The following is a 24,437-nucleotide window of genomic DNA, read 5'->3' on the forward strand; positions in this document are numbered from 1 at the left end:
TATAATAAAAAAAATAAATTAAAGAAATTACATAAAAAGTAGAACTTTTAAATAGTTGATTTGATATTAATATCGATTATCTTTTTTCAAAATTTTAAAATTTTATGATATCTTCAAATTTATATTTCAATTAAAAATAAAAATATTTTCTTTTTTTCAAAACCACATAAAACCGATTTATAACATTGATAGACCCAAATTATAAAAATAAAATATTAAAATCAAAATGTATCTCGTTGTATTGCACGGATACCCTTCTAGTAAATAAAAAAAAGCAAAGCCATCTAAAAATTCAAAATGCCCCACATGAGGTCACTTAATAGTAGGGGTGAGCAGCAGAATCGGGTACCCGTTTGCGGAACCGGAACCGCCTTAGAAACCGCCGGTTCCGGAACCAGAACCGATATGAGTGGTTCCGGTTCCTAAAATACGRAACCGATTGAGAACGGTTCCGGTTCCGGTTCTCAGTTTTTCGGAACCGTTATCCGCCGGGTACCCGGAACCGGCGTTTGTTTTTCAATAAAAAAATAATTGATTTTTTTCAATACCAAATTTATATTAAGTTACATCTTCAAATGACGCGGTCATCTTCATTCTTCATCTACTTTCTAGTTCTACTAAACTACAGTTCGTAGTATGTAATCGTTAAATTTTGAACATTTACAATTATAGTATATAATCATTAAACTTTGAACATTTTCTATTAGTATATTATGGTTTGTAATCGTTAAAACAATATTTGTAACTATTATTTCGTATAATTTGTATTCTTGTTTATTTAATTTAGTGTTTTGGCAATATTTTATTTTTATTTTTAAATAACAAAATTTAAATATTTTAGGAAGCGGGTACCCGGAACCGCCGGGCCAAAAATTCAAGAACTGCTCTAACCGGTTCCGGTTCCGGTTCCAATATCTCAAGAACCACCGGTTCCGGTTCCGGTTCATATAAAAAAGGGCGGGTACCCGCCTATGTCACCCCTACTTAATAGCAACCTCTATCAAACTTTTGATGTAATTATTAAACTTGAGGGAAGAAAATCTGAGTTTCCCAGAACAGGAGGACTACTTTTGTAATTTACTCAAATTTTTTATGGGCCCAATCCGTACCAAGACACAAGACGAAATTGGAGGCCCAACTTACAGCGGCTACAAAATACAAATGGACTATGCCAGCAAACAAAAGAACTTCAAAATTCTGCATGTTTTAGCAACTTGATCAGTCTTTGGCTGTAACAATCATCGATTGTAATTCGATTTTTCTCAGAATTACCGCTCTTCTGCTATTAACCAGGGAATGACCCCATCATTCGTGTATTTGGGTGTCTCTAAATGACCGTTCGATGAAATGTCTACAACCTGTTCGATGAAATGTCTGAAAGAAAGAAAATCTTTACAGCAGGTCCTGAGGATATCCAGTTTTTCACTGAATTGTACGGGTTTTCATTTGGGTACGTCTTGTAGACTTATGGGTAGTTTGGTTGAACTGGTGGGTTTTGGGACAGAAAATCTGAAAGCATAGATGCAAATGCAGACAGATTAATGTGTCCAGGAGTGATTTTATTCCTTTGCGACGTGATTCTAATCTAGAGCCAGAAAGAAAGTGGGTTGGTGGTATGGTGATGAGAAACAAAGAAATCATCAAATGGCCGAAGCAAGTGACCTCATCTCTAGTTGAGCAACTGATAAAATCTGAAAGGAATGTAGAAAAAGCTGTTATTGTATTTGATTCTGCAACAGCGGAGTATGCTAACGGCTTCCGGCATGACCACAAGACTTATGGGCTCATTGTCTCTAAGTTATTATCCGTGAATCAATTTAGAAGAGCAGAGGATTTTGTTGATAGAATGAGAAAAGAGGACTGTAGAGTTACCGAAGAAATACTTTTGTCGATATGCAGAGCCTACGGACGGGTTCATAAGCCTCATGATGTGATGAGGATTTTCCAAAAGATGAAGGAATATGAATGTGAACCCACATTAAAAGCTTATGTTACAGTCTTTTCCATCCTTGTTGATGAAAACCAATTAAAGGTGGCTTTGAGGTTTTACAGGTATATGAGACAATTGGGTTTTCCTCCAAATGTTGCTTCACTTAATGTCTTGATTAAAGCTCTTTCCAAGAATAGTGGAACCATGGATTCAGCAATTCGGATCTTTCGGGAGATGCCTAACCACGGGTGTATCCCAGATATGTATACATATGGCACTCTAATCAACGGGTTGTGTAAAATAGGGAAGATTAATGAAGCCAAGGAGCTTCTAAAGGAGATGGAGATGAAAGATTGTTCACCAAGTGTTGTCACCTATACTTGTTTAATTCATGGGTTATGCCAGTTGAATGATTTGGATGAAGCTATGGCCTTTCTTCAAGAAATGGAGGCTAAAAAGATTATTCCAAATGTGTATACCTACAGTTCTCTTATAAATGGCCTATGCAAGAATGGGCGTAGTTCTGAGGCCATGGAACTCTTGGAGGTGATGGTTGGCAAACGTCATAACCCGAATATGGTAACTTACAGCACCTTACTTCATGGACTATGTAAAGAGAAAAAGCTTCGAGATGCTTTGGAGATATTTGATAGGATGAAGCTTCAAGATTTAAAACCTGATGCGGGTTTGTATTGGAAAATCATTGTAGTCTTTTGTGATGCTCAGAAATTCCAAGAAGCTGCAAACTTTCTTGATGAAATGGTTTTTGAGGGAATTCCCATCAAGCGAGTAACTTGGAGTCTTCATGTTAAGATCCACAATACTGTGGTTCGAGGTCTTTGTAGTGCGAATGATTCAAATCGAGCGTTTCATTTATACCATAGTATGCGCACTAAGGGAATTTCTGTTGAGGCCGAAACTTTTGAATCACTTGTTACTCTTTTTTGCAAGAAACACGATCTTTATAAGATGGTGCGCGTTTTAGATGAGATGGTCATTGATGGATGCAGTCTGAGTGAAGATACATGGGGTGATTTGGTTTGTAGAGTTTGGGGGAAACAAAAGGCGGAAGAAGCTGCTGATTTGATGAGTGAACTTGTTCTGTTTGGAAATCAGCTCTGATAAACGTCATCTATCGGTAAATCCAATCATCTGTCCTTTTTTTGTTCATCATTTTATAGATTTTGAAAATGATTGTCTAATAAGCATGTATGCACACACTCTCACAGGTTAATCTGAATGTTTATTATGTATGATATACATCATAACATCATCACTCTCTCTGTCTTGTGAAAGCTTTCTGATTTTGATCTTGGTCTGTAAGGATGCATTTGCTAGCAAGATAGGACGGACGTAGCAAACAAAAACTTCTTGTCCCATATTTGGTGCAACATTAGACTAGGAAATGACAGAATTGAGTGGCACAAAAACCACAAAATAGGTGGAACAGGATAAGATTGGTAAATTACTAAACTATCCACTTGCACTTGTCCAGTCCTGATACTAAAAATCAGGGTGTACCACTCAATCCTTTTTGATGGACTGGACTGGTGCAAGTGAGGTCGGCAGGTCACGAGTGTACCAAAAGATTGGTAAATTACTAAATTACTAATCATCTATCTTTTTTAATGTCAACTTTGGTAAAATTCATCTATCAGTAAATTACCAAATGACTTGATTTATCCTAGAACTACAACATGCCCCTTTGGAAATCCCAGGATAGAGTATGGTTATCTTAAACAGAACTATCCTCTATTCAATGCCTATCTCCTGCTCTATGTAACTAGTATTTATAACTAGAAACTGTTCATAGCAGGTGTATATAAGTTATTCTTTATCCAGGGTAAAGACGCGTGAAACTTCGTAGGCACCCAACGCTACGCCAGTCGGCATCCAACGCTATGGCATCCTAAGCACATGAAAAATACATGGTTATTCTTTTTTGTTAACTAACGAATAAGAAAAATTGAAAAAAAGAATATTACAATGGTCTTTACAAAGTGGTTACATAGTTCTATTCCTAATGAGGATAAGATCAAAAAGGATAAACTGATATTCTGGAATAAATTTTATAATTCAATATATTATAGTGATACTAATGTAGGTGATGTCAAGAGCAAATCTAATGAGTACAAGGATGAGGTACTATCAATATTGAATAGTTATAAAGCAGACTTCCCATTAAGTGAAGATAAATAAAACGAGATCTAACTCTCAATAGAGGACTTGACTATGAGTTTCAATGAGAAATCTATGTTTGAATGAAGTCCAAACTTAATCAAAATGCTAATTAGTGATGATTATGATGAATGTGGTAAGGAATTTCTTTTGGATAAGGTTAGCTCATTGGAAGATAAAAATGCTTTCAGAGTTGGGTCAATATAGCGTAGAAGCAATAATTGTTTATGTGGTCTTTCAGTTATTTATTTACATCAGATTCAAATACTATAATTGTTCATGTTGCTACTTTGGTAGAACAACTAGAAAGAAAGTTATCATTTATTAATGATAAGGAACAAAAGAAAAAATGATGAAGAGGTAGGTTTAAATGATGATATAATCAAGGAGGAGTTGGGTAAGAAGTCTGGTAGAAAACCAAAATTGGTTAAGATGTATCCCATTGGTTCATGATCAGTAGAATTTATGGAAGATAACATTATCATCAGAAGAAGCAAGGCTCTTATTGTCTTCTATGCACTCTGCAATTTTGATATCACATTACTTCCAATTAAGTTTAATCTACCTATGCCTATGGTATGCAAACCTTTGGATTGGATGAGTGCCAGAATGCATGGTAAAAAGCCAAGCTACCTGTCAGATATAAAAGGTGGTTACTTAAGTGGTGATCTCAGTTGTTGAATTCAAACAACATTAACAATCATTAAGTTGATACTGAAGGAGATTACACGAAACTGTCTAGTGTATTTGTAATGAACAAGTTGCAGAGCCAGCCTTTTCAAATCTCTAGTGCATGGTTAAATTATATTAATGCAAATTATAATTAGTTTGTTGACTCAGGTCTACTCATGCCAAAATATCTTATAGATATAAATTTAAAACATATATCAAACTCTCTTAGGTTCTGTTTACCAAATTTTCTATTAAGTACTGTCTGGATAAATTTGTCTTTCTACATAAATATATGTTGCAACTTACTTTTCTATCTGAATCAACAGTCTGAATAACATAAATGACCAATTTACCCCTGAGAATGAACTACGCGCTATTTAATAAATTGTTGTTCATTTTTTAAGGCAAATGATATTTCTGAAAAATAAAATATTTAAATATCAAAACATAAATTTATAAATTCATTGATATCATCTAAAGATCAAGATATAAATTCATTGATATCATCCAAAAATTAAAACATGAAATACTTAAAAATCCAAGTTCAATCACAAAGTAGCCCAGTTCAAATCCAAGTTCAAACACAAAAATCCAAGTTCAAACATTATTGACAAAAACTATTTGCAATTCCATCTCTCAAAGTAGCCATATTTTGAGTGCTATTAGCATCCCATTGGGAAATGTCCAGTTCTTCTTCTCCATTTCCTTCGACTTCTTCTTTGTTGTTAAATATACTATCCTCATTGCACTCCATAAACAACTGGTCTTGAATATTATATTTTTTGATGAAATTATGTATCGCAAAGCAAGCAATTACCACATTTCTTTGTGTTGTAAATGGAAAGGGAGCCATATGCTTTAAGATCGGAAATCTCGCTTTCAAGACACCGTAAGCACGTTCAATAACATTCCTGAGTTGGGCATGTGCATGATTAAACATTTCTTCTTTAGTCAAAGCACGTCGACGTCGAAAATCTACCAACCAATATCTTGTGTTACGATATGGAGCCAAAAATCCACGAGCATTGGTGTACGCATCATCACAAAGATAATATTTATCTGAAAAACCATCCACATCAATCGTATAATATACAAGTAAAAAGTAAATTACAAATTGAGAATAGTTTATACCTTGTGGTGGAAAGGAAAACCAGATCTTGGGTTAAAAGCAACTTCCCTAGGTATTCTAGAATCATGCGCTATACCTTCCCATCCAGCTGATGTGCTAGAATCGTAAGTGTTCACACAGTGGACACAAAGTCCCCACAGCGGTGGTGCAAGTGCACGCCGACATTATGATCGCTTCAAGTAATAAAATGGTATAGTACCAAGATCGTTTCCTATAACATCCAATTTCTAATATGCCCAATTATTTGCTTAGTATATTTAATTATTGGGTTAAAGAGAACTTATGATTTAGTGGAGTTTGGGTCTGAATTTTAGAATTATATTTCTTAAGAATATATTAGAGGATTTGGAAAATATCACGTCAAATAGATAGATACGTAAAACGGATTTTTTGGGAGATCTTTTCTGGAATATTTTTCTTGGATGTTATAGATTATCTCTTTATGAACGTGTAGGCGAAAACCTCATAGAAACGGAAGTCCGAGCGAAAAGTTATGAATTTTTTAAGTGTTGATGGTCAAAATGGGTACCTAGCCGGGCCAACCCGGCCCAACTCGAGTTTTAGCATTTAAATTGGATTTTTAGCCCATTTTTCATGTCATCTAAGTCCAGAACTCTCACACACACACACACACACACACACACTAGAGGTGCGATTTTCACACACAGGCTTGATTCAACTCAAATAAAAGAAGAATTACAAGATCTTTGAAGGATTTGATCATCAAGTAAGGTATAATCCATTCTTTGCACTTGTTCTTGGTTGATATTCTTGTTATATGGATTGCATGTTGAGATAGAGTTAAGGTTTTATATGAGTTTGATCTTAAGTGTATAAAATGAGTGCATTTTAGTGTTTTTGCCTTGAAATGATCATTAGATTCAAAAGATTATCAAGATTTATGCAAGTTCATCATATGAACTTTGACTTGATCAAGTAATGATTTGGGAGATAATATAAATGATAAAATAAAGGTTGGATTTTGGTTGTTTATGTCAAATATGTTATATTAAGTTGAGATTMADAAGTTGRAATGGTTTGGAATCGAAATGGTTTGAGAAAAATGTATGAAAATGAGAATTTCGACTTAAGAATGCATTGAAAGTGTGTAGACTTTGAAAATCTGTAAAAAATCGTAGAAAAATCCAAATGAGGTGAGGCCAATTTCYTTAGTTAGATAATTGAGTCTAGTTTATTTCTTATTTTATGATCAAGGCATGAATTCGAGCTTAAAATGGGCAAAACAGTTCTGCATGCAGCAGCTGTACATAGAAATCTAAGTAAAATGTTCAAATAGGGTATGTGTATATCATGAGTTTCTTATATTGATTGCTTATGAGATTTTGTACATTTACTTCAAGGGATAATTAGGACATATTTTGATGCTTTGGAAGCATTCTAAGTGTGGTAGCTTGGACTTTCTTTGTGAGCTCATTTTGGAGCTTTTCGGTATTATACGGTTGCCCGGTGAGTTATATAGTTAATTGTTATATATTGATTTGAACATATATATTTTCATATGAATGTTTTTGGTCTTGAATGGAGTCACACGATCTTGATTTGTCTTTGATTCTGTCTCTTGAGTCGATTCCTTATTACTATCACGATACATCGGTTTGCTTTCTAGATCCAGACTCGTTGTTTTGTTCTTTGAATTGTACGCCATAGTACGGGTACTACTTCGTGTGGTACGTCGGAAGTTTATGGCGAAGTCAAGATCCTGGGTTGGACGGGTGAGACTTATGGCGGTTGTGAATACTCATTGCTCGAAGAGGAGGAAGAGCAATGAGTAGGGAACCTTGGCACATACCCGATAGAGGAAGGCGGGCAGTGCGAGGTTTCCGGTATTGTATGATTCTGACTCGGACTTTGGCATGAGCCCGGGAGGTGAAGGACAGGGTGATGCACTGTCCTCGTTATGTTTACCGATTCGATCTCTTGGTTCTTGATATTTATTGGTATTTTAACGTTGTTGAGTATATTTGGTTGTTGATCATATCTCCTTGTTGTATTGAGCATCAATGGTATGGTATATTATGGTGATTTGAATATGGAATCCTATGATCGGTACGTAATTGTTCACTCGGTTTCTTGTAAGTCTTGGTTCGCATCTAAATGATGTCTTGAACTCTTTTATTGATAAGAGTTTATTATGTATGTTTATAAACATGTGCGATATTGATATGTAATACTTAACTATTTAACTCACTAAGCGTTGGGTTACCATTTAAGTGACAACCACTCTCAGGAAAGAAGACGGATAAAAAGAAAGAACCCGTTGTCTGACTCGAAGATTTATCGGGGAACTTGAAGATTTCGATCTTGCTTTTGGGTAAATAATAACTTATTACTGTATCTCATAGTTGTAGTATGTGTAGCTTATATATAGTCATGTCCCGTATTCTTTTGCTACTTAATTAGGGTTGTAAGTAAAAAAAATCCGTTATATCCGGTTTGGAATTGTGTTTTTGGTGGTTTTATCACTAAAATAGAATGGATATTTCGAAGTTTTTCTAGAAATTAGTATCCCATATTTTGAGGTTAATTAATTTTATACCCAAATTTGTATGTTTCAAAGTGCTAGTCCTTCATGGCCTCTGGTCCTTCATGGCCTCTGGACCTTCATCGCCTCAGGACCAATTCATCGCCTCAGGACCAATTCATCGCCTCTGGTCTTCTTCCAAACTTAGTCATTTCTGCAGCCTCTGGTCCATCGCCTGCCTCTGGACCAATTCATCGCCTCTGGTCTTCCTCCAGACTTAGTCGTTTCAGCAGCATTTTCAGATTTTCCATCCTTGGCCCCGATTGCTTTGACAAAACTTTTAGAATGATTAGGATCAACTTTGGTCTCAATAATCAATAAATTATATTTTATTGGAGAATTTATAAAATTGGTAATTTGGGATTTGCTCAAGCGAGATGTTACATTTCCATAGGGACTGGACTTACTAAGAATCAGAGACTTTCATGAACTTTTTGAGCATGTTTCGGTTTAAGAAAAAAGTTGAGTTTTGATAGTGCGAAGCTTTAAAATTAAAAGATGGGTATGGATGTAAGTATCCCTTAAAAAGATTGTATGAACAGTATGGTCAGAAACTCATGAGACTTCTATAAAAACTTCAATCTCTCGAAAGTGAATTCTTATATACTGTGCCCACAGAGTGCCCACAAAACGTCCAGTTTCATCAATTTTAAACTTGCCGAATTAGCTAATAGATAAAAAGATATCTAGTTCCACTAGCCTGAAGATTTATACTCAAATCTCTTTATAGTATAAACTCGACTAATATATGAACATTATTTAAAAACATGCAAAATCCGTATCTCTACGTGATTATCAAAGACTCTCAAATCTTTGTGCATCATTTAAGCCGTATTTCAGATCCGCCCATCTCTGGATCAAGGATCTAATATTAACACTTCAAAGTGATCAGCTTATCTGCGCTAAGCTTAAGTCCCGACTTAAATGACCAAGCTTAAGAATTAATAAAAATGACAACACCCAAGAGTGCCTTCAAATTCTTAAGTTTGACTCACACCCACACCCAACAGGGGTGATTAGCTCATAATGAAATTATAAAACATAGAAGAAAAAGAAGAAAAGAAATGTATAAGAAATACTTGAAATGAAATTTCAATAAAACGGTTGCCCACAGGGGACATACAAAGCACAATAACAAGAATAAAAGCTAAATACGAAAATAAAATTAAATGCAGAAACTAAACTTGCTCTACTGCTCCAGAACTTCAGTTGAGAGTAAATGCTCCAAGGTTGATGTCTTTCCAAGTGAGAGAATGCTTCAATATATAGGGAAAAAGTGAGAACCGGACATTCTTTTTGCCCAAAGGAAGAAAGTCTTCACGATTAGAGGGTAAAGACCTCCCATCACTTATTGTCTACTTTTCTGGCCTTGTCACCTTTTTTTGAAAGGATGAAAAAGGTAAAGTTACCTGACCCTTAAAATAAGGAAAAGGTAAAGAAGACATTTTCATTAAAATAATAGGGTTACTTTAAGACATTTTTTAATTCAACCAGGCCTATTCTTCCAAATAATTCAAGATTTTCGGATCTGACTTCAGAATTAATTCACTTAAATACCCAGGAGAGCCAATATTTAAATCTTGTCCAAATCCGCTTTGAGGAAAAAAATAAAGTGAGCAGAATGTGAGCAAATAGTGGGCAGTTTACCAACAACGGTTTTTTATTTCCAGAAAATAATCAAATTCTTGATCTTTCATCTCCTCTTAAAATATTTTGGACCAAAAATACAGGATAGAGCAAAATGGGTACATGATACACATAAAAATGGGAGTATTGAACAACAACTAACTCTCACAATTTGAGAGTTATCATACCCCCAAACTTGAGGTGTTACTTATCCTCAAGTAAAAAGAGACTAACATAAAGAAAAAGACACCTAAAGAAAGAAACATAAACGAAAACTTACAGAAGGTGTTGGATATTCGTCTAGTAAAGAGGATGTACAACTTCCCTGCTTAATCTTCATAGTGTCATTGTTAATCAGTAGGACTTTTAAGGCTAGTGTTTGTGGCAAAGGTAGCACATATCCCTCCCCCAAACTTATCCTATACTATAAAAAGGTTTGAAGCAAAAGCTCGCATTGATTCACTTTTGAGTAATCGGCAAAAGTTTGTGACCCATTTCTTTGGCATAATCTTGCCTTTTTGGACAACCGAACTTTTTATTTTTGTCTTCCCATTTTTTGAAGACTTTTTCTTATTATTTTTTTCTGTTTTGTTTTGTTTTCTCTATTTTTTTCATATCTTCCAATTTTCCGAAGGTATATTTTTTTGAACATCATCCCCCCGAACTTGAATTTAACAATGTCTCCATTGTCGCGAAAGGGACCAAAAGGGTTCGGATTGGGTGCAAAGGGAAAGTGTTTAGGCTTAATAATAAAAGGAGGGCCTATATCCTCTTAACGTAAACACTATTAAAAATCATTCAAGGATGCTGTACCTGAAAAGAATAATGGAACTAGACAAACAAAAGGAAATCCAACACCACGTCATAATATTAACACAAAAGTATGATAATTCCGTTAGTGTAATACACAAAAGACGGAATTAAAAAGTGTATATGTACCCCAAAGTGATAATCCAAAAGTAATGTTTAAGAGGTTGGGATCAAAAGTCTAGAATTTAACCATCATCACCGAACCTGCTCACTGCAGGCATACAGTAGCCCTATCTGCTTCCTTGGAGCTTTGAACAGTAGGAGCAACAACAGGAGCAGAGACAACAGACACATCAACAGAAGCAGCAATAGTAGTAGAGACAACATCAGAAGTAGCAGGAACAAAAGGAACAGCAATAGAAGCAGTGACAGCAGGCATGGTGGCTTGAAGGGGTGGGAAACATCGAATCTGAGGGGGGCAGAGGCCGCTAGGAAACTGTGGAAGTTGGGCTGTCAAAAGAACGTCTTAACGACCATGGAGCTGTCGCGCCACGCGATTCCAGTCACGAGTATATGCCCAAAAACGGGCTGTCTTCTTTTCTAAGTCCGCGACTCGGTTCTCTACACCTCCAACTTTTTTCAAAATAGCGTCCAATTTCTAGTTTGTCTCTTTCCATTGTAAGGCCAAAACAGACAGCCACGTGGCCGACCCATATCCCGAGGCTAATGGATTTTTTGGTGGCTGCTCGGATGGGCCAGCCTCATTGGTTGCATCATGAGGAACTTGCTCCAGGGGCTCAGAAGTTGGGACAACAGGCGGCTCAGTCGGCTGAATATTTGGTATTGGAGCCACTGACTCTTCTTGAACATTCTCCACGGGGACCGGATCCTGTAAGTTTAAAAATGGCCGAGAGGCTCGCTCTCGGTGATCGACTGTATTTTGGCCCAAGAAAGGTGAGCCAACCATGATTGTATCCATATCGTCCGTGGGAACCTTAGCCGCGGCCATGAGTTTGGTGATGAGGGCGGGAAGACTATACGCGAATGCGTCTTTTGAGAGGCCGCCAAAATGGATGCATGCATGATCGGTCCAAGATCTACCGACAATTCCCTCATAATGCAATAAAGGAGGACGCATCGCTCCCGTGAAATTGTGCTTTCATGTACAGTGGGATTCAAATTGTGGCGTAAAAATTGGAACCACAGCCCGGCCTCTTTGTTTAAATGACCCGCCAAAATAATTTGGCGCTTATTGTCTCTTGACCACCCGTGATCTGGAAGTGTGAGAGTGGATGCAATGTCGGTGTCGGGTACTTCCAATGTTCCTTTCATGATTTGGGAGAAAGAGCATTTCGGTGGGGGTGTAAGTCCAAAGGTCGCATTAAGCTTCGACCCAGACCAATCAATTTTCTTTCCCCTAATTGTCACCAATACACTCTTAGTGGTTCCCACGACCGCATAAAATTCGGTCACCCAAGATACATTGGCCGTGAGTGGTGCAGCCACCATGTTCTCCCATTGCAAATCAACCAAATGATGTTTAATAGCCACGAGTGCATTGACCAACTTGGGGTCAAATGCACATTCAAAAAGTATCTTATTATTTTTGATTCGATCGTACCTCTCTTGGAATGGCATTGTCTTGGCTTTCTTCCTTGTAAGGGCTGCCTTCTTCTTAGGCTTTTTGCTGCTGCTTTCCTCTTTTTGGAAGGTTTAGGAACTTCAACCTCCAAAACTTCCATTTCTTCCGTATCCTCCAATTCTTCAACTTCCTCTGCAACTTCCTTCGCATTCTCCATTTCCTTAGCCATTTCATCCTCATAATCACTATCCTCAGCAACTGGTTATGATACTTGCGGTGGTACATCAGATTCAGAACTTGAACTACAAGTGCTTCTCGAAGAGTATTCAGAGCTCACAGTCTGCCCTCAACAGGAGGGGCATTTTCCTGTTGTGTCTCTTGGGGTTCTGTTGTGGTTCCTCAATCGTTTCGGGTACAGAAAAGAGAAATAATTCCTCAGGATTTGAGGGGTTGTTGTCTTCAAAATCAAACTGGAAATCTTCCCCCAAAATGTCACTTAGGTTAAGGTCAAAGTCATGGATGGTGGGTGGTCCTAGTTGTGTAGAGGGAAGGGGTATTGGGGGCTGTTGTGAGGTTTGAAGGCAAACAGGCGAAGTAATGGGTGAGGGAGTGTAAGTGGTGGGTGTGGGTATGGATAGGGAAAGGAAAAGGGGTTTAGTGGTGGTAGGAGGAAAGGGGACGACGGCCGACTGTCGTGAAACAGAAGGTCCGACGCCGACGGTAATGGTGGTAGGGATAGTGGCGGTGGAGGGGAAGATAGTAGTGACTAGGGGAAGAGTTATAGGGATGCTTACCGGAATGACGACCGCATGTGATTCATCGTAGTCCACTCGCACCGCCATGGCTTGACCGGTGGTCGCCATGACAAAGTCTCGAGCCGGTGGTGCAAACGCAATAGGATCGGGAGACAAGGGCTCGGAGTCGGCCATCGAAGGAGCGACGAAAACAGCAGCAGAGGACTCGCCGGCGACTGCTCGTCGTGATGACCGACGCTTCGGAACTTGCTCGGGGGTGGGTTTTCTTGATTTCGCCATGGGAGGAAGAAAATGATAGAGGAAGATGAAGGGTGCAATCAAAAGATGTCTAGAGATAATTCCCCCCCTTTTTCTTAATACCCGGCGATTATTCCCATTGAAAACCACCCCCCATGCAAAACCCAATGATCACAAGATTTTTTAAATAAAAAATGAAAAGCTTTTGTCAAATCACTCTTCCAAAACCTCCCAATTCAGAATAAACCATCATTTTTTTCTTTTTGATTTCCAATTTCTTTTTCTCAACTCCCTTTTCTTTTCTTTTTTTAAGAAAAACCACAGAACCCGCCAAAGTTAATTTTTTTCAAAAACCACCTCAGATTGTGGGTATGAAATGCCTACAACGAGCACACATGCATGATTCAATCAAAGAGTACAAAGATTAAAAACAATATATACATTATATACAACAAATGATTTGATGAAAATCAGAGAGATTTTGCCGTGGATCTTGCATTCCTTCCAGGAAGAAATGTTTGACCCGATGCCCTTTCACTTTAAAATAGTATTGTCATGTGGGTTCAAGAGATCTATAGTTTCAAATTTTCCCACTTCAACAATAGTGAAAGGTCCCGACCATCTAGATTTAAGTTTTCCGAGGAAAAACTTTAATCTAGAATTAAAGAGAAGAACTTTTTGACCTTTTTTTTCAAAAAATCTTTGATTGATCCTACGGTCATGCCATATTCTCGTAGGCTTGGTACCTCCACTCTTCCAACTCACTGAGTTGGAGCTTTCTTTTCTCTCCCACAAGATTTGCATTAAAATTAAGTTCTTTAATAGCCCAAAATGCCTTATACTCCAATTTCAATGGGAGGTGACAAGATTTTCCAAAAACAAGTTGGTATGGAGACATGCCCAATGGAGTTTTGAAAGCGGTACAGTAGGCCCAAAATGCATCATCCAATTTAAGCGACCAATCCTTTCGGTTTGGCTTGACAACTTTCTCTAAAATAATTTTAATCTCACGATTCGAAAGTTCTGCAAGACCATTGGTTTGTGAATGATAAGCTGTGGCAACTCTATGTTGGATGTTGTACTTTTCAAGAGCGGCACTTAACACTTTGTTTATGAAATGAGTCCTTTCATTGCTTATCAAGGCTCGAGGAGTTCCAAAACGAACGAAAATATTTTTTATGCAAAAATTCCACTACCGTTTTGGTATCATTTCTTGGGCAAGCTTTGGCTTCTATCCATTTGGAGATATAGTCTACCGCAACCAAAATGTACTGATTGTGAAAAGACATGGGGTATGGTCCCATGAAATCAATACTCCAAACATCGAAAAGTTCGACTTCTAAGATATTGTTCAAGGGCAACTCATTTCTTTGGGACAAATTTCCCATGCGTTGGCATTGGTCACAACTCTTCACAAATTCGAAAGCATCTTTAAAGATGGTGGGCCAAAAAAATCCGCTTTGTAAAATTTTAGTGGCCGTACGTTGTCCACCAAAGTGGCCACCGTACGGAGATGCATGACACTCCTTTAACAAAGCTTGGATTTCATCATTCAGGACACATTTTCTCAAAATTTGGTCCCATCCCATTTTATAAAAGAACAGATCGTCCCACAAATAATGCTTGCAATCGTGAAAGAATTTTTTAAACCGATTTCCCTGAAAATGATATGGTTTAAGGCCACATGCGAGATAGTTGACAATATCTACATACCAAAGATGTTGTTTTTGAAAACTGTGTTGTATGGCCAAAACATATTCATCCGGGAAAACTTCCTTAATCTCATGACTCCCCCCCACTTGATACATTTCCTTCAATTCTATAAAGGTGATTTGCCACTTGATTGTCACTTCCCTTTCGGTCAATAATCTCTAGATCAAATTCTTGCAAGAGAATAATCCATCTAATAAGCCGTGATTTAGCATCAGTTTTATTAAATAAATACTTTATCGCAGAATGATCTGTATGAACAGTGACTTTGGTACCAATCAAGTATGATCGGAAACGATCAAAAATAAATACTACCGCAAGTAATTCTTTTTCCGTTGTGGTATAATTCAATTGAGCTTCAACAAGAGTTTTACTTGTGTAGTAAATGAGGTGAAAAATCTTATTTTGCCTTTGTCCCAAAACGGCACCCACTGCCCAATCACTCGCGTCACACATTACCTCAAAAGGTAGGGACCAATTTGGAGTAATGATAATGGGTGCCGAGACAAGAGCATTTTTTATTGTTTCAAAAGCCTTTTTACAATCGAAGGTGAACTCAAAAGTTTAGTCAACATGCAACAAATTATATAAGAGTTTTGCAATTTTAGAAAAATCCTTAATAAACCGTCGGTAAAAACCCGCATGTCCCAAAAAACTACGAATGCCTTTGACCGAAGTTGGTTAAGGCAATTGCATTATCACCTCAATCTTAGCTTTATCAACTTCCAAACCTTTTTTCGAAACCATGTGACCCAAAACAATTCCCTCTTGTACCATAAAATGACATTTTTTCCAATTTAAAATCAAGTCATGGGTCTCACATCTCTCCAAACTTTTCTTTAAGTTTTCAAGACAATTTTCAAAATTAGTGCCAATAACCAAAAAATCATCCATAAAAACTTCCATAGTATCCTCAATCATATCCGAAAAAATAGACATCATACAACGTTGGAAAGTGGCCGGCGCATTACATAAACCAAATGGCATACGTCGGAAAGAAAAAGTTCTGAAGGGACAAATGAAAATAGTTTTCTTTTGGTCTTCGGGTGCAATGTGAATTTGATTGTATCCCGAGTATCCATCGAAAAAGCAATAGAATTCTTTTCCAGCCAATCTATCTAACATTGGATCTATGAAAGGCAAAGGGAAATGATCTTTCTTAGTGGCTAAGTTCAATTGCCTATAGTCCATACAAATTCTCTACCCGGTAACGGTCCTAGTTGGGATAAGTTCGTTTTTGTCATTGGTGATTACCGTGGTACCACCTTTCTTTGGCACACATTGTATCGGACTTACCTAACCACTACTAGCAATGGGGTATATGATACCCGCGTCTAACTACTTCAAGATTTCCTTCTTAACCACTTCTTTCATGATGGGTTTTAGTCTTCTTTGAGGTTGCACCTTTCCAACACTATTTTCTTCTAAAATTATCTTACGTTGGCAAAGAGACGAACTTATTCCCCTAATATCGGCTATGGTCCAACCAAAGGTTTTCTTGTGGTCTTTCAGCAAATCTATCAACCTTTCTTCTTGTTCACTACTTAAGTTGGAAGAAATAATTATAGGCAATTTCTCTCCTTCCATAAGATATGCATACTTAAGATGTGAAGGAAGTGGTTTCAACTCTAAGTCGGGTGCTTCTACTATGGATGGGGTTTGGGTTGGTATATCTTTAAAATCTAACTGTTTAAAGGCAGCTATATCCTCAAGTAAGTCTTTTTCACAAATGTCTTCTGCTATACCCATAGTGTCTCTACTGTGGACACAATCTATCAAACTTAGATCTAAATCTTCACCTACTGAGTAATAGACGAATAGTCCTCAATTTCCCCATTGAACTTAAGAGTTTTGAGCACATTGAAAGTCACCTGCTGGTCGTTCACTCTCATGGTTAACTCCCTTTTGTACGTCAATCAATGTTTTACCCGTAACAAGAAAGAGTCTTCCTAAAATGATCGGAACATTCCTATCGGCTTCATAATCTAACACTAGAAAGTCGGCCGGAAAAATGAATTTGTTCACTTTAACCAAAATGTCTTCAATTTTGCCTTTTGGATACGCCAAAGACCTATCCGCTAATTGCAAAGTCACGGTGGTTGGTCGGACTTCCCCTATTCCCAATTTATTAAAAATGGACAAAGGCATGAGATTTATACTTGCTCCAAGGTCACACCAGGCATGACCTACTTCTTTCCCTCCAATTGAACACGGGATGGTGAAACTTCCCGAGTCTTTTAATTTTGGGGGAATTTTGCAGGTAGGAAGGGTACTACATTCATTTGTCAAAGACACGGTATCAAATTCACTTAGCCTTCTTTTTTTGTTAAGGATATCTTTCAAAAATTTAACATAGCTAGGCATTTGCTCGAGAGCTTCTACCAAAGGTATGCTAATGTGGAGTTGCTTAAAGATGTCCAAGAACTTCTTAAACTGTACATCCACATTTTTGGCTTTCATCCTACCTGGAAAAGGTAAATCTCTCAGATCTAAATCTGTTGGACCGGTCTTTTTTTGTTGGGGAGTGGGCACTTTCTGCCCATTATGAGCAGTGTCAGGTGGAGACTGGGTGGTGCTGGAACTGGGCAAAGCTGCTGTTTCTTGGACAGAAACTGGATTATGTGTTACTTCAGCTGGAGGAAACAGAACTGAAAATTTTGATGTGTCAAAAGAATGTGAAATATTTTCTTGACAAATCGGTTCATTAGGTGTTTCCTTTGTGTTACTAGATTCTCCCAAATTCTCATCACTTCTTAAAGTCACAACCTTGACATATTTATAGGTGTTTCCGTGTCACTAGGCAAGGTTCCTTGAGGTATATTCTTGAGATCCGCGGCAAATTGGCCGAGTTGGGTCTCAAAATTCCTCAAGGTGGCATTGGTTTGGTTTATAAAACCTCTAAGTAAAGATTTGTGTGAACCATTACTCTCCGATGTGTTTTGTTGCCTAGGTGCATGTGATTGTGAAGATTGCCCATTTTGGTACATGTGATGACCACCTTGCATGTGATGATCACCTTGATGAAATCCCGGGGGATTCGGAGGTCGATTTTGGACTTGGGTTGCCCCGGGGGGTTGAAGTCCAGAATTTCCGGCCCATGAAAAATTCGGATGATTTCTCCAATTTGGATTGTATGTGGGAGAAAATGGGCTATTTTTAGTATGGTTCCCAACATAATTTACCGAAACGGGGTTTCCAGGGCAAAACTCATAAGAATGATTTTCACCACAGAAAACACAAGATTCAGTCATGGATGAATTTGACATTATGGATTGAACTTGACTCTTTTCCCCATTCAAGTTTAAATTGTTTTTAACCAAATTAGTTAAAGCTACAATTTTGGCATTCAAAGAAGAAAGGGCATCAAGTTCATGAATTCCCGAGGCAGATTTAGAAATAACAGCACGAGGGTTAGACCATTCAATATTATTATTAGAAATTCGTTCCAAAATGTCATACCCCTCGTTATAGGTTTTAGCTGTGAAAGCGTCACCGGCCGTTGCGCCAAGAATAATTTTAGCGGCACTGGAAAGTCCATTATAAAAGGTTTCCAATTGAATACAATGAGGGATTCCATGATGAGGACACTTCCTTAGAAGGTTCTTGAATATCTCCCATGCGTCCGACACCGCTTCATCTTCTTCTTGGCGAAACGTCATAATTTCATTTCTAATTTTTACATTCCTCGTCAGAGGAAAGTATTATCTTAGAAATTTTTCCGCCAAATCATTCCAAGTAAGGATCGAGTTTGGTGGTTGAGAATTTAACCATGCTCTAGCTCTATCCGTTAGTGTATAAAGGAAAAGTGTCAAGTGTAAGGCCTCTTGTGTGACTTCGGGAATTTTAAAATGATCCGTCATTTATATAAAAGATTTTAAATGAGAGTGCGGATCTTTTTCGAAGATAATTCCCCAAACTCACTCATTGCATAAATCATTTGAAATATTACCGGCTTGGGTTCAAAAGATGTTGCTGTCATTTCGGGCCTACCTATTCCCGAGGCCAATTGACCAAATTCGGGAGTTGCGTAGTCCCGTATGCCTCTATTTTTGTCATCGACAATTTTAACCGTGGCTTCCCGCTGAGGTGGATTATCCCCGATGGTACGGTTTAAAGTGGGATTTCGCCGATTGTTTCTACCTCTTCTACGTCTCCTAATGGTTCTTTCTAATTCAAGATCAAGAGGTAAAAGCTCACTGTGTTGTAGCCATGGCATACAACACTGGAACAACGATTGAAACAAATGACCAAGGCTCAAATGAAAATCAATATCTCAGGATAAAAATCACGCCAATCCCTGGCAGCGGCGCCAAAAACTTGATGTGCTAGAATCGTAAGTGTTCACACAGTGGGCACAAAGTCCCCACAGTGGCGGTGCAAGTGCACGCCGACACTATGATCGCTTCAAGTAATAAAGTGGTATAGTACCAAGATCGTTTCCACAGGGACTGGACTTACTGAGAATAGAGAGTTTCATGAACTTCTTGAGCATGTTTCGGTTTGAGAAAAAGTTGAGTTTTGATATTGCAAAGCTTTAAAATACGAAGTAAACCTTTAAAATTAAAAGATGGGTATGGGTGTAAGTATCCATTAAGAAGATTGTAGGAACAGTATGGTCAGAAACTCACGGGACTTCTATAAAAACTCCAATCTCTTGAAAGTGAATTCTTATATATTATGCCCACAGAGTGTCCACAAAGCGTCCAGTTTTATCAATTTTAAACCTGCCGAATTAGCTAATAGATAAAAAGATATATGGTTCCACTAGCCTGAAGATTTATACTCAAATCTCTTTGTAGTATAAACTCGACCTATCTGAACATTAACTAAAAACATGCAAAATCCGTATCTCTACGTGATTATCAAAGACTCTCTCAAATCTTTATGCATCATTTAAGCCGAATTTTAGATCCGCCCATCTCTAGATCAATGATCTAATATTAACACTTCAAAGTGATCAGCTTATCTGCGTTGAGCTTAAGTCTCAACTTAAATTACCAAGCTTAAGAATTAATAAAAATGGCAACACCCAAGTGTGCCTTTAAATTCTTAAGTTAGACTCACACCCACACCCAAAAGGGGTGATTAGCTCATAATGAAATTATAAAACATAGAAGAAAAAGAAGAAGAGAAATGTATAAGAAATACTTAAAATGAAATTTCACTAAAACGGTTACCCACAGGGGGGAATACAAGGCACAATAGCGAGAATAAAAGCTAAATACGAAAATAAAATTAAATGCAGAAACTAAACTTGCTCTACTGCTCCAGAACTTCAGTTGAGAGTAAATGCTCCAAGGTTGATGTCTTTCCAAGTGAGAGAATGCTTCAATATATAGGGAAAAAATGAGAACCGGACATTCTTTTTTCCCAGAGGAAGAAAGTCTTCATGACTAGAGGGTAAAGACCTCCCATCACTTCTTGGTTACTTTTCTGGCCTTGTCACCTTTTTTGAAAGGATGAAAAAGGTAAAGTTACCTAACCCTTAAAATAAGGAAAATCAAACGTCTTTGATGACTCGACGTATTTATAGTTGTATCAGAAGTTGTTGGCACCATTATTTCTCTTGCGAATTCCATCGTACGCAGTAAAACTTCATGGAAACAAACATGAACAATTCTTGTAGAGCGTTGAAATTTACGTTTAATCACTCTATAACGCTTGTTATGGCCGTCATTGTAAAAAACATTGCCATTTTCTCTTCGACACTAACATGTCTACTGTCTTCACCAAATTTCTTTGTCTAAAATGATTGTATAACAGTAAATATGCTTCATGTGAGAGGCGCATCAAATCTTGACATTGCGTACTAGGTCCGGTTAATAGCTCTTGGGTGTATGCATATCCGCTCAGTGCCGAAGCATTATCGGGCATTCTTTCTATTCTTTCTGAAGCATTTCCCTGCCATCGTACATATATATACTAGGTTTGAACCCGTGTATTACACGGGTTAATTTACAAAAATTAAACAAAAATGATATGTATTTTATAAAGAATTAATAATCGGAGTTAATTTCTAAGGTTGGACAAATGTACAAGTTTGATTAAATTTTTCGTAGAAAGAGGCTCTGCGTTGTATCTCTGCATCAGTCATGGAATCAGGCATAGATGCGCTGCGTAGTACTTGCAGTTCCTTTGTGAAACTCTGTATGAAACACGGAGTGAGGCTTAGAGGCTCTGCGTAGTACATATAGAACCACTCTGATGCTTTGAGTGAAGCACGAAGCGAGGCTCAGAGGAGCTACGTAGTACATACAGAGCGTCTATGGCCGGATAATTATAATGCAAAACATAAATGAAAAATGACCCTCTAAAGAATTAATAATAATATGAGTAAATATGAGGAACCTGTAAAACAAAATATATAACAGAACATAAATGAAACAAACGAAAGGTAAATAAGTAAAATATTAATATAATAAATTTAATTTTGGAGATAAAGGGTAATTTAAATATAAATTTCCTAATAGGCACTCGAGTGGAAATCGGATCGAAGGATCGACAGCTTAAACGGTTATTCCTAAACTTGTGGGGGGTAAAGCACGTGGTTTGACATGCTTTGCATCCCGCCTCGTAAATAACTATTTTCTTGAAAAAATGAAGCCTGAAGTCCTTCTCCATAGTTGAAGTCAAGGTTATTCAGAATCACACGTCTAAATGATCCTTCCGTAAACATAGGTTATGCCGTGTAAATGCAGAGCCTCTATGTCGGTCTGCATGAAGCAAGGAATCAGGATCATATGCTATACAGAGCCTCTATGAAGCTCTGTATGAAGCACGAAGTGTTGCTGAAAGGCTCTGCCTAGTACATGCAGAGACATAGCTGTATAATATGAGTTAATATGATGAAGTCGTAAAACAAAATTTATAACAGAACATAAATGGAACAAATTTAAGGTAAATAGGTAAAATATTAATAAAATAAGAACCATGTATCATATACTACCAAACACTTCTTTATATACAACATTCGTTGTTTTACTGTCAATAATACCATCATCATCCATAATTAGTACTTTCAAACATTGCTTGCTTTTGACTCTGGATAAAGCAACATATAACTGGCCATGGGTGAAGACCGATTGTCTTAGAAATAAATCAACTTTTGATAATGATTGTCCTTGGCTCTTATTAATGGTCATGGCAAAACATACAACAATTGGAAACTGTCTCCTTTGAAATTCGAATGATATCCTTTTGTCTGTAGGCGTTAAAGACATTCTTGGAATGAATGTACGACTTCCAATATTGCTTCTAGATATAACTTGTGCTTCTATCACTCGATTTCCCAATGTTAACACCCGCAGTCTAGTTCCATTACATAATCCAGATTTTTGACCAATATTCCTAAGTAACATGATAGGAACACCAACTTTTAGTAAAATCTTATGATTTGGTATCCCTGATAATTTAAGACCATTTAAAACATCAGGAGAGTACAAAGTTTTATCAAACTCATCATGAAGGTGCTCTGATTCACATAGCATATATGAACTTAAATACTCCTTTGCTTCTCCTGAAAACAATGACAACAAACAATCATTTACTTCTTGAACGACTTCATTTTTTGGTGCAAGTATTGCTCGTTCTTGAAAATAAGTTGAGTTGTTGATGTTTTCAAGAATTGAGGGATAGACAAATTCGATTAATGCAAATATAGGATCAACGGAATCGGTAATGAGAAGATCATGAGGTATCTCAATAACTGCTTCACCATCGTTATCACTTCCAACTTTTCCTTCTCCTAAGTCCAAAATCCATTTTGCAAAATCCCTTGTTTGTTCAATTTCTGAAATCTCACTGTTTGCAGTTAGCCTCATGTTCCTAGTTAACCTTAGGACTTTGCATCTTTCCCAAATGTAAGATGAACTTAATGTGCATTTACGATGTCTTGTCTACCTGCGTTGGGAATAACCGATAGAATTTGTCTGAAATCTCCTCTAAAAACAATTACCTTACCCCCAAAAAGCATATGTGAGTCACCACTGCGTCGAGTATTGAAAATATCATTCATACTTCTATCTAATGCTTCAAATGCATGCTTATGAACCATTGGTGCCTCATTCCATATTATCAAAGTAGTTTTCTTTACTAAGCTCGCAACATCACTGTCTGGCTTTATGTGGCAAAGAGAATCTTCATTGATAATGAGCGGGATTTGAAACCGAGAGTGTGCTATTCTGCCACCGGTAAGAAGTAAATATGCAATACCACTGGAAGCGACATTTAAAACAATTTCTCCTTTAGATCTTATTGATGCAGCCAATGTCTTCCATAGGAATGTTTTACCTGTTCCGCCATGCCCATAAACAAAAAACACACCACCTTTTTTCTTTTCAACCGCAGTCATGATTTCGTTATACACACCTCTTTGCTCATTTATTAGAGCAGTTACAAGTGTCTGAAACTCATCATGTAAATTATGATGGTTATAATTCAGCTCTTCTGCAATCAAACGGTTGTTTGACGATTCAAGAGAATCATTATCAGGATAAGGTAGAGTAGTGAAGTTTTTCAACTTGGAATTGTTACGGAGCAAAATCTTTTCAATTTCGAACAAAGTTAGATTCTTCACTTGTTCTTCATTGAGAGATAAATCTGTAAGAAGATAATATAAATGAAAACAATTAATATATGAAATTCAAATTAGATACAATTTAATGACGACCATAGTGGTTGATGAAGACAAACAAAATAAATTCTTTCTTATTTAGATAATAGTTGTATAAATCTATGCTTAAGATATAAAATTAACATACCTGTCGACTGTAAAGCAATTCGTTGATTGTAGAGTATCCCATCTGCTAAGTATTGCCAAGTTTTTTCCCAAACAAATTTAGGTCTAGATAGACTGTTTGAAATCAACATGGTTGCAAATAAGAAGCGTAGATAAAAACCAGATGCAGTTAAATTTGCCTCTTCAATGACATCAATATATTTCTTGTCATCGTCTAAAAGCCCAAGAGCATAACATGCATCTCTAAAAGTAAGAAATGTTTTTCCATTTATGTGTGTCCACAATTACTGATCAATCTTCATATTAAGCTCACATCAATGGCAGATTCATGGATTTATCATTCAGAACACTATGAACACATATATGAATATTGAGAGGAAAAGTCAATCCTCTGAATTCTGGTCAAACCTTCTATTATCAATGTAATCTTACAATTTGCTCCTCTCTTACTAATTACAAAGATTACTAACCTATTTATATGGTCAAACAAACAAAGACAAGTCAAAGTCAAACCTCTAAAGAAAAGTCAAACACGCTGACTTTTTACAATTATAGACTAAAATTAATCTTTCAAGACGAATACAATTAA

The 24,437-nt window shown here is 37.1% G+C and overlaps 3 protein-coding genes and 1 non-coding gene across 4 annotated transcripts; 2 read left to right on the top strand and 2 right to left on the bottom strand.

Moving 5' to 3' along the window:
- The first annotated feature begins 1,206 nt into the window (after window positions 1–1,206).
- Window positions 1,207–3,240, top strand: LOC112523312 (pentatricopeptide repeat-containing protein At5g46100). The gene has a single exon (XM_025132851.1). The coding sequence runs from the start codon at window positions 1,616–1,618 to the stop codon at window positions 3,050–3,052; it is 1,437 nt and encodes a 478-aa protein (XP_024988619.1). The 5' UTR covers window positions 1,207–1,615; the 3' UTR covers window positions 3,053–3,240.
- A 13,713-nt stretch (window positions 3,241–16,953) lies between these two features.
- LOC112523736 lies at window positions 16,954–18,377 on the bottom strand. The gene is made up of 2 exons (XM_025133413.1): window positions 18,038–18,377; window positions 16,954–17,759 (listed from the first exon to the last, which is right to left on the bottom strand). Exons 1-2 carry the CDS (start codon window positions 18,375–18,377, stop codon window positions 16,954–16,956), a joined length of 1,146 nt encoding a protein of 381 aa, XP_024989181.1.
- Window positions 18,378–18,681: 304 nt separating this feature from the next.
- On the top strand, window positions 18,682–18,788 carry LOC112524020. Its single transcript, XR_003070346.1, has one exon. It is a non-coding gene; the product is annotated as a small nucleolar RNA R71 (small nucleolar RNA).
- A 3,258-nt stretch (window positions 18,789–22,046) lies between these two features.
- LOC112523738 (ATP-dependent DNA helicase PIF6-like) lies at window positions 22,047–22,931 on the bottom strand. The gene has a single exon (XM_025133414.1). The coding sequence runs from the start codon at window positions 22,929–22,931 to the stop codon at window positions 22,047–22,049; it is 885 nt and encodes a 294-aa protein (XP_024989182.1).
- Between the last annotated feature and the right edge of the window lie 1,506 nt (window positions 22,932–24,437).

The sequence above is a fragment of the Cynara cardunculus genome (genome assembly GCF_001531365.2).
Source record: "Cynara cardunculus var. scolymus isolate 2C chromosome LG 12, CcrdV1, whole genome shotgun sequence".
Lineage (NCBI taxonomy): Eukaryota > Viridiplantae > Streptophyta > Magnoliopsida > Asterales > Asteraceae > Cynara > Cynara cardunculus.